General features: G+C 34.9%; 2 protein-coding genes across 2 annotated transcripts in view; one reads left to right on the top strand and one right to left on the bottom strand.

Moving 5' to 3' along the window:
• Window positions 1-5,296, top strand: part of LOC127448957 (ankyrin repeat and SAM domain-containing protein 1A-like) — a 44,993-nt gene extending 39,697 nt beyond the window's left edge. Inside the window, exons 14-15 of the mRNA XM_051711956.1 lie at window positions 1,393-1,520; window positions 2,243-5,296. Of these exons, the coding sequence (XP_051567916.1) occupies window positions 1,393-1,520; window positions 2,243-2,258 (144 nt within the window). The 3' untranslated portion in view covers window positions 2,259-5,296. The remainder of the gene's footprint in view (window positions 1-1,392; window positions 1,521-2,242) is intronic.
• A 735-nt stretch (window positions 5,297-6,031) lies between these two features.
• On the bottom strand, window positions 6,032-10,213 carry LOC127448979 (U1 small nuclear ribonucleoprotein C). The gene is made up of 6 exons (XM_051712002.1): window positions 10,129-10,213; window positions 9,066-9,108; window positions 8,841-8,949; window positions 8,548-8,637; window positions 6,780-6,884; window positions 6,032-6,562 (listed from the first exon to the last, which is right to left on the bottom strand). Exons 1-6 carry the CDS (start codon window positions 10,134-10,136, stop codon window positions 6,438-6,440), a joined length of 480 nt encoding a protein of 159 aa, XP_051567962.1. The 5' UTR covers window positions 10,137-10,213; the 3' UTR covers window positions 6,032-6,437.
• Between the last annotated feature and the right edge of the window lie 805 nt (window positions 10,214-11,018).

Below are 11,018 nucleotides of genomic sequence, written 5' to 3' on the forward strand. Positions count from 1 at the left end.
GACATGGCGGCCCCTCTGCACACCAGAGCAAAAGGCAAAAAAACACTGAAACGTTGCTACTGTAGGTAAAGAACAATCTAGAATCATGTGTAACCGTGTAACATTCACATCATGTCCACTTTGCAACCTGAACTTCTTCAGAACGTTGAATCTGTGTGACAATCATGTGCACAGCTCTGCTAAACTCTGACTATAAGGTGCCCTTCAGACCTACAACGTTCTTGTACAAAAAAAAAATTGAAGTTCTTTTTAATTTGACACAGTGTCTAGAAAAACATGCTGCTCCTGCGTAATAATCTGAAAACCCAGCAAGATGTGGTCCAATTGTTAAAGACATCTGTCCAGCGTGTGTTTACATTGGAATTTTGTTTTTACATTTACATCACATATCTGTGATTGATTGAGATTGAGTCTGAAACAAGTTACGTTAAAGTGATAAAACTGTAATATTATATATTAAATAAATTTAGCCTATATTATATTAGATACATATATTTTCATTTTTTTATATAATTATTATAATTAATAATAATAATATAAATAGTAATTTATTTATATAATATATATTATTTAAAATAATAATAATAATATATTTTTTGTATTAATTACAAACCCAAACTCAGCCCGAAACCCAAGTTATTCTTGGAAAAGTTCACCTGAGCCCGGCACGAAACCCGATTGTTTGCCAGATCCTGTTGGGCTCGAGAAGACCTCTACAGCTTGTACCACAAACCAAAGTAATGAAGACACATTAAAAATAAATAAATTCCATACACTTTATTTGCAACCAATTAATGGTTGGTAACGGAAATAAACTATCAATGCTAGTGCAACCAATGACTTAAACCATGATTAGCTAATTGCTATTGCTAGGCAAGACAGGAGGTATTTAAAATTTAGGGGGAGGGACATTCTGATTAGAGGGCATTTTATTATATGCCCCTGGGAAAAGATGAGTCATCAATCATTTTGGTCAGTTTTCCTACATTTTAAATGTGTATACCTGCTAAAACTTTTAGGATTACACAAGCATATTGAGACAGATTGATTTCATGGGGTCTTTAAATGCACTAGCCAGCAGTTGTGCTAAAAAACAGCCTAAGCAGGTTTGCTGGTCTTAGCTGGTCTCCTAGCTTGGTCAGTCTTGTCTGATATGATGAATTTAGAGGTAATGGTGCACTTGTTTGCTGGTCAGACTGGGAGACCAGCTAGACCAGCTTGTTGAAGATGGGTTTTTTTTTCTCAGTAGGATAGCTACATGCAGAACCAAAATCAGGTCTAGCCACTAGGTTTGTTGTTTGTTTTGTTGTCTTCGGTGATTTCTCCTACATGGTGATCAACACCAATCTCAACACTTATGTGATGTGGGTTGGCAACCCTTCTCTCCTGCAGCCTCATTCTCCACTACTACTTCCCCGACACATCGACTCGCTGGAACCGGACACGGACCTGCAGTCCCTGGGCAGCACCAGTTGGCTTTATGAACCACAGGACTCCTCCAGACCTTCAAGTAGCACCAAGTATGAGACCACCATATTCTGAAGCAGCGCACTGCCCTTGTCCAATCCCGCCTGCTGCCCCGTTTTAACCCCACACCCCAAGAACTAGTGCCCTGTGCCTTCTCACTGTGATTTGTAGCCTTCCTCAGGGCAAGACTACTTCCCACACCAGTCCCAACCCTGGTCCTTGCCTACATTGCCCTCTCGGAGAGCAGAATCCATCCACATTCCTTGTCGTCTTAAGTGATGAGCGCTTTCATGGAATTCCCGGATTTGCTGTCTAACCAGCCTCCTCAAACTCTTCCGTCATGATTTGATGATCTCGCCTCAGAAAGCTTCCCTCTTTTATACATTACGCTGAATGTTTACGGTCAAGTCCCTCGTATCAGAGGGCTCTCTGTCAGAAAACCTCTGAACTCTAACCGATGTGTATACACCAAGTCCTACCAAGTAGCTTGGACACTTGTAGCATTTCTACAGCTCCTCATCCGAGTGGCGGAACTTTGTTAGAAATTAGTAATTTCAAGAACTTTCTGACTGCAACAGCAATACTGTTTTTCATGTTTACATACATTCACGATCATGAATGCAACATAACTTTCCATTGGCACTCCTCAAACCCTGTAGCACTAGATCACTTTTGTCCTGTAGTTGGATCTTAGCTTAACCCATTTTCCCACTGCAGTCCTTTTCAAAAGAATCGGTTTTGAAATTTCAACCAGTGCTTCCTTTTGTCTTACCAGGCGTTTGCAGATCTGAAGGCAGCAGAAGAAAACCATGTCTGTTTAGAGCGAATGTACGCTGGGATTTCAAATGCATACAATTTACAAATTAGAATATAGCCACAAGAAAATTGAATATCCAAAACAAGATTCCTATCCTGTTTTCTCATTGTTTTGGGAAGGAATTTGATTATATTTTAATTCAGTGTATTAGAAGATAGACATTTTTGTATGCAACATTTGCTGTTTTACTTTGGCTAAAAGTCGATTTACATTCTTGAAAGTTTCTATTTGTCTTGTCTCATTGGCCGTGTACGCACTGCAGCTAAATTCAACTTTCACTCCACTTCTGATCACTTGTCATACTGTTCACACGAGGTTCAGTTATTTACAGGAGTCAAATTGAATTTCAGTAGTGTCAATTGAAATTAAATTAAAACCATGTAATGTGTATGAAATCGAACTGAACAACTAGTTCATTTATCTAGTTCTAGAACATGTGTACGTGTCTTGACTCATTCGCAAACGTCTCTCCACTGTATCTGCTTCCACCAGCCACAAATATTGTTTATGCTAATATTTCAGTCATGACAACTTTCAGAAAGAGTTTGCATATTAATGTGGCTATGACATATTGATAGGATATTGTTCTTGGACTCTTGGCAGACTAGATCTGCTGTGCTGCAAAGCAAGTATGGAGACTTGCTACTGTTAGAGCATACATAGACATGTGAAGCATGTGGTCATGCTGCTACTGCTGCACAGTTAGAAAAACACAAGACATGCTGCTGCACAAGTAGACGTAAATACAATCCCCCAACAAAGCAGGGAAGCTGCACAAATGTATAACATAAGACACAACACCCCAAACAAGCAGATCTACCACCAAGACTTGTGTACTGCTGCTGCTCTGAGGAGCCATGTGCACTCAGTTTATGCAACCTAGGTGTGCCTTGGCCAGCCTGGGCGAAAAGCTTTAACGGCTAGTGACCTGACTTATAATGTGTATCTGGACCAGAAACACCCAGAGCCTATTTAACTAGTGGCTTAGCCTAGCTATGTGTGGATTTATTTAAACTAATGACCTAAGAGAGTGTGTGCCAGTGCCTGATTTCGTTATGGCTTACTTTTGATAAATACACACTTCTAGGTGTCATGGCCAAAAGCAGACCTTACTGTGCAAGCTAATAGAAGACAAAGCCCCAGTAACCACCTGAGCAAATAGCTTTTTATAGAGAAAACTCTCGCAGCATGCTGCAGTGAAACTGGCTGATCTGCAAAACTGAGCAAATTTAAATGTTAGGCAAAGAGAGAGTACGCAAGTTGATTGGCTACCCAATTACACATCAAAGGACTCATCAGCTTAAACAATGTGATTGAGCTGATTGGCTAACAGATAACAAGGTCAAAAAACCTACAAGCTTGCGCTATTCAGAGTTTCCTGTCTGAACTTATACAGGAAAAAATAGCTAACATCAAACTGTTAGTATCTTATTTCTTGTTTACAGCCGTGCAACACCAAAACGTTTCTATGGTTAATACTATGTCAGCTATTGCGAGTTCAGGAGTGACTCATAAATTCCGCACACACATAGAATGATAATTTAGAGGATTCACTTCTAAATTTAATGCGGTTGTCACTCTGAAACTATGCAGTGTGTATGTGGCCAGTTTTTTTTTTTTTTCTCACAGTGTAGAAAAGACTGTTTCGGTTTTTACTGGATTCTGGTTGTTTTTCACTCTTGAGCTACTGTTTGTCTCTCATGTCCTGGTCTAAATTTAATCGTTAAAATTATGGTAATTTCTCTGTGACTGTGTTGCACATTCTCAGCATCCAAACATCACGATCAAGCATCTTCATTCATGAATAACTCATTGTTTGCCATTGTTTTGCAACATTTCCTTACTGAAAATTGCCAAAGAGGCCAACTCAATCTCCATTTCACTTGAACCATCGCATACTGTAACATGAATTTTGTGTATTTTTGACACTGTGTTCATGTATCTGAAATTTTAACAATATTCAAAAATGATTTTTATAGCACTGTACCATCTGGGCTCAGACGATATAATAGTTTGATTTGGATTTTAGAACATCCATTTCTGAATTTGAGTATATTTTTCCTTGTGTAGCTGACTCCACCTTTCAAGTTTCCGGACACCAAGGTTTGAGTTGAAGGGGAATCAGGCGAAACTTTATTTGTGAGTCCAAATGAGGAAGAAATGGAGTGAGTATGTGGGAAAGGAAGAGATGTTAAATTAGCACTTAACAGCCGAATGACAGACTGTCCAAAAAAAAAACACAAAAAAAAAACTTGAAGACCAGACATGACTTAACGGATAAAGTGATTTACCGGTGATATGGAAATGAACAAAACACATCAAATATAAAATCAGAATCAGCTTAATGGTCAATTTGAGTAAATCTCATGAAGAAATGTGTCATATTTCACAAGTCAAAAATCAAAAGGAAAAAAATAAATATTTTGCTAAATAAAAGAAACCTATTTTAGGACCAGAAATATATATATAAATATAAATATACCATTATTATTATTCATTAACGCATTATGGTACTGAGAAATAATTACTTTTCATTAAAATAATGGCTATGCAAAAAATCTTAATGGTCCTTCAAATAGGACTCTTTTGTTCTTTATGCAAAATATTCTTTTCCTAATGATTTTGGGGTGAAATATATTTCTCGTGAGAATCACCCATTTATAGCTTTGAATAGCAAAGTTGTTTAACTTCCAAAGGCAAAAAACTGAACTGTCGAATTTCTGAAGAAATGGAAAACTGAGCACTGTGTGAACATTGTAACATTTTCGTGTTCAATGTCCCCCACCCCACAAAAAAAAAAACAGGAAAGTTGGTTGATCTTTTTTGAGCTCTGTGTAGATTTTAGAATTGCTTGAAGTTTTATGGTGTTTAACACAAAAGGGGTAGAGAAATGGGACAGACATGGAGGCATTATGGTTGAGAAGAGATACTCTCATGTAAATCAGCCAAAATATTTTATATCTGTATGTGAAGAATGAAGCAAAATTAAAATCAAATCAGTGGTTGATGCAATGATCATACTGTGAAATAGCAAAGACGTAGCATATTTAGGCTATTGATTTGCAATATGAAGCAAAACGCTGGATTTAATGTGACTTTCTGTTCACCTATCGCATTGCCAAACTGTCTAATCATCACATTATTTTAGTTCTACACATAGGTTGTTTGAAAAGAATATTGGCACATATGCTAAAAAAAAAAAAAAAAAAAAAAACCACAAAGTCCTCTGGGAACACTTCTCCCCAGGACTTCACTTGAATTTCTTTTAAGCTTCCCATAGTTTGGGCAAATACTGACAAATGATTTAACATGAATATCATTACTATCCTCATTTTTTCCTGGTTGGGTATTTGAGGATGTCAGAAATAAACCAGGATCAGGGCTGAATGCTTGCACTTGACAACACATGTTAAACTACCACTGTTGGCCTATGTAGAAGGTAAAGTAATTATGATTAAAAGATGTCTATTCAATTTACTTTTATTATCCCTGAATGTTCATACTATTCCGTATGTTCATTCCAATTACCTAAGCAACAATCATTTTATCTAAATGCCACTGACCCAATAAATTTAAATAGAATTTTTGCTCTGCTTATTTGTCTATGTTTGGTTTTCATTCAATTCAATATTTCTATCTTATTTTATGAATTACACCAGCAGCTGGCTTTGTAATTGGTTTGATTACATTGTTTTGGGAATACATTTTATTTAAAATGTTGTACAAACAGGCCAAAGCAAAATGAGCCAAAATGAATCATTTTATTTTCTCAAAAAAAGAGAAAATGCTGACAAACAATCCCAATGCAAATTAAAATTAAAAAACCACCTGCTTGTAATAAATGCACATTATACACAAATTCATTACATAACACCCTCACAGTCATAAATATGTTGTCTAGGCCAATGGAAGATTTATGGTTAAGTTTAACCATTTTTCATGTAGTTTGGGAGGGGGGAAATAAAATGATCTTGAAGCAAAGGTCTGACATAAGTGTATTTTCAGACACACACGTCATTATAAAAAAAAAAAATGAAAAAAAAAAGTGGGCAATAAAACTTTTAAATCTACTGTAAAACCAGTGTAGTTATTTGGCCGAGTCTTTGACCGGTGAATTTCAAAGGAGTAGATGTGAAATCTTGGCACTGTGGTTTTATCGATCAGGTCGCACCATACCAGGTCTAACAGTCAGCATCATTGGCCGAGCGGGAGGTCGCATCATATGTGGCCCGGGCATCATTTGCATAGGTCCACCCATTGGCGGACGCATACCTGGGCCTTATAGAAGCAAGAGGACAGAGCGTTAAATCCAGATTGTTTTCAATATGGAAAAGTCCATTGCAATATTGAGTGGCTGACTGTATATTATCCCACGTATTAGTTACTTACCAAATATATAAAATGCACATGAAATGTTGATTTGCAGATGTACAGATATTACACAAAAATATTAAACCGTGGAGTGCAGCGATTGAGCAATCAGAAGCAAACTTACCGGGTCCTCCTGGGATCATGCCGTGAGGTGGTGGACCCATCATGGGCATCATCGGAGGGCCACCCATTGGTGGAGCTGGTAACATGCCAGGTCTCGGAGGTCCAGCTTCAGGTTAAAATGGGGAAAATAAAGTTAGTTAAAAACAACAGCATAATAAATGCGTCAACACATTAGTGATCTGTTGTCTTCAGCAGTGCATAACTATACTGCAACTGTGAGGGAGGTTCGGTTTTACAACACTGGCTAAAAATCAAAACAACTACCGTTTGGCACGCATATAGAGTTTGATATTTAAATGCATAAATATGTGAAAAGGCTTTTTGCCCATTTACTCTAATTGACATCCAGAATTACTGGTATGGCATAAATATACATAAACATTTCTTGGAAAAATTCTTCTTGGCCTAGAATAAAATATTAGTAAATATCCAAGATGTGTTTTTTTTTTTTTTGCTCCCACATTTTGAACTGCAGAGGCTTTTTCACCCCTATAGCCTCTGCTAAATTCTGATCCTGGTAAATCGGTCATTGACAAATAAGGTTGCCCAAGATGATAAAAACAAGATAAAAACTTTAGTTTTAAAAGTGTCAAGTTTGAAGGAATGTAATCGAGCCCATGTTGGTTTCACAATTTTTGAAAACCATTTACAGCATTTTCGTTAAAAAAAAAAAAAAAGACTAAAAATTTAATGTGGTGTAACCACCAAGAAAAAGGTATTAAAACACTTTCCTTGCACCTTGAATACACGTGTACACAACTTTTCAAACTAAGTTTTCAAATTATTATTATTATTATTATTATTTTTTACAAATATCATGAATTTTTTAATAAAGAATATAACGACGTTTTCTTCGGGTTACGCCATATGACCTAAACAAAATGTTCCTTTAAAAAAATAAAAATAAAAAATAAAAAAAAGACGCCAAATTATTATTATTATTATTAATTCACAAACAGCAACACATGACAAAAAAAATGGCTGCTTATATTCTTTACACCACATGACTTTGAATTGGTGGACAAAAGTTTTTCTTATATTAATAATTTAAAAATAAAATTGCTTCCCTGCTTATTTATAAAAATAAATAAAAAATAATAATATTATTTTATATTATATATATATATTTAAAAAAATTATATATATATATATATATATATATATATATATATATATATATATATATATATATATATATACACACACACACACACACACACACAATATACATATCTAATGACAGATTATTCAGCACTACTCACACAAACATTTAGCTTTAAGAATTTCAGCTTTAAATGACACTGATCCCCCCCCGCCCAGACGCTAACAAATGACATTTATGACTTTAAGCCCCAGAAAAAAAGAAAAAAAAAATCAAAATTACTTATAACTCAGAAATTGAAAGCATATTCTTCATAGACATGTCTTGTTGTGTGAAACGCATTTTCTATGTATTATTTAATAATTTAAAAGACCTGAAAAAATACTAAAATGTATCCAATTCTTTAACGAAAAAAAATGTCAATTTGAGTAACGTGATAGGCTGTTCCTAGTGGTTGATCAATGTGAATTGTTAAAAAAGGCCAAATATCAGCCGCTTAATCAATCTGGCTGATAATTAAGTCTTGTACTGTCACCTATTAAATTAAACCAACTCATTTAAAGATATGTATAACTAAATCTAGAATAAAATATTAGAAAATAGACTATTAATTTCTGTCCCTGCTAAATACTGTTAATGGGACTCTTTTGAGAGCTCGATGACTTACTAATATTTGGATGAGGTAGCAGAGATGCACCAGGTGGAGGGGCTCCAGGGAACGGGGTGGGGGGAATTTTACCCTGCTGGAAGGCAGCCGCTGGAACACAGACAAAAATAACTTCACAACTGAAGACCAGATGCACTTATAAAACTGTACAGAAGTATGGATCCTGGAGCGATCCCACAACTCCTCTTTTAAAAGATGATTCACGTTAGTGAGTAATCACCACATTTCATATGAAATACACATGCTGTTTATGGAACACTTGATTTACACGCAATAAAATGTTGTTTACGGACTTGTTTTGTCAATGAGACTCTGTGCCTGCTCCTCCATCCATTTCTGATAATAATCTTTCACATTTTCTTTATGTTTACGCCCGCTGCAGTGCGTCTTTCTGACCGATGGCTGCCGAGAGAAAAAAATATACATACAAAATAATTAATATTTGCACTAAAAACAAATGACAGAAATTATAAACAGGTCAGACTCGCATAAGATTAAATTAACAATGGTAAACTTACAGAGTCGTGTGTCAGGTATGTGTCACAATAGTCACAATAGAACCTGCAAAATCAAACAAACAAATACATTAAAATATTGTGAAGCTGCCATGGTACGGTGATGGTTTCAGAGTTGTACATTGAGAAATACCATAATACTGATAATACACTCATATACTATAGAATTTACAAGGTAGTCCAAAAGTTAAATAAATAACACCATGGTATTACCATTGGAATTATCCAAAATATTGGGCATAGCATGATACTCCTTTGTTATTGTGGTACTATTATTATTATCATCAGTGTTGGGTGTAATGCGTTACTAAGTAATTACTTTTTCATTGAAAAAAGTAATGGATTACTCTTAATTTCAGTAATTTAATTAGTTACTTCTGATGTAATTGTGTTAAATACTGTATAGTCTATATAACAATTCTATATAAAACAATAGTGAATTTAAAATCGAAATTTAACATCTAATGTTAAAATGTATGTTTTCTAATTTAACGCTGCCCCTTTAAATTCTTTGGCCAGTTCATGAATAATTTATTTAATTTTATATGATTTATTTGAAAGAATTACAAGAACAGTTTCATGTCTATCCTTGTATTTTTCATCTGGTCGAGGTTGATCAGGATTTTAGAAAGTAATTAGTAATAAGTAATGCAATTACTTTTCACACAGAGTAATTAGTACAGTAATCTAATTACACTGTAAGAGATGTAATTAGTAGTTAGTAATTACTTTTTTTGAGTAATTTACCCAACACTGATTATTACTATTACTATTATTATTTTGCACAATTGCTACAGAAAAAAATCCCACTTTCCAGTATGTTATTTAAAGCAGATAAAGCACACTGTGTATAAATGTAGTAAAAGCGAACACACCAATTTATACATTTTAACAGCTGACTTAGCTTAACCGGCTAGCTCACGTCTGAAAAGAGCTGATGTTCTGCAGACTACTTTCCTAAAATATCTAATTCTAATGCAGATACATTCATTAAGCTTTTGTCTCAAAACTCTGCAGGTTCGTTTTTGTAGATAATTACGTAAATAAACAGAAAAGTGTTACTCACTTCGGCATCTTCGCAGCGGAAAAGCACGGTGCTAAAATGACCGGATATAGAATCCTGCGTTTTCTTCGCTGCGGGTTTGGCGCGAACGCACACGCACACTGGCGCCACCTTAGGTTTTGGCGGGAAGATGTTTTTGCTCAACATTATTATTATTGGGTCATTCTACAAAAAAAGTTGACTTTCCGACTTAAAATATTTAAAAACATTCAAGTCGGTTTTCGCCATAAAACTTGAGGGTAAAATGTTAATTGTTCTTGACATTATTTCTATTTATAAAGGACAACTTGACTGTTGTTCTTTATTTTATTATTAATTTTGTTTAACGAATTAAGCAAGAGTTGTAACATTAGTGATGCTATCACCAGTTACAAATTCTCTTAAAAGATGAATTTTCTAAGATGGTGTCAATAACATAAAGCCTACACCAGGCTAAAATCAATAAATCATACCAATAAATCTTTTTTTTTTTTCAATAAAAATCTTTTACATGAAATTGAACAATGTAACACCAACAACCAATTTAAATGAACTGTGTGACAAAATTACAGTTAAAATGTTAATTAATCATTTGAGCAGCCATTGATAACACCAATGACATGAAATTAAGGGACAAACATTCTTTAACCATTTGTACAATGTAAATGTAAACATACTTTTTTTAATTATTTAAGTTTTAATTATTTTGTTTTGCTTTTTTGCACCCTTGTTAAGCCTTGCAGTAATGCTTGACCTGAGAAAACAAAATTAGTAAAACAAATAAAAGCATCCTGTAAATGTCTCAGAAGTGGTGTACCAGTAAAAGGGGGTAAGACATTTACATGCATGATGACAAATTCAATTTGCAAAAAAATTTGTAAAACAATATCGAATCTCATGACACCTGTTAAGAA

Source organism: Myxocyprinus asiaticus, chromosome 12, assembly GCF_019703515.2.
Source record: "Myxocyprinus asiaticus isolate MX2 ecotype Aquarium Trade chromosome 12, UBuf_Myxa_2, whole genome shotgun sequence".
Taxonomy (NCBI): Eukaryota; Metazoa; Chordata; class Actinopteri; order Cypriniformes; family Catostomidae; genus Myxocyprinus; species Myxocyprinus asiaticus.

Excerpts from the sequence above, each read along its gene's own strand:
- LOC127448979 (XM_051712002.1), bottom strand. Across the intron at positions 8,950-9,065 it reads CATACCTGACACACGACTCT|CCATCGGTCAGAAAGACGCA; the intron begins GTAAGTTTACCA and ends TTCTCTCGGCAG. Across the intron at positions 6,885-8,547 it reads GCTACCTCATCCAAATATTA|CTGGACCTCCGAGACCTGGC; the intron begins GTAAGTCATCGA and ends TTTAACCTGAAG.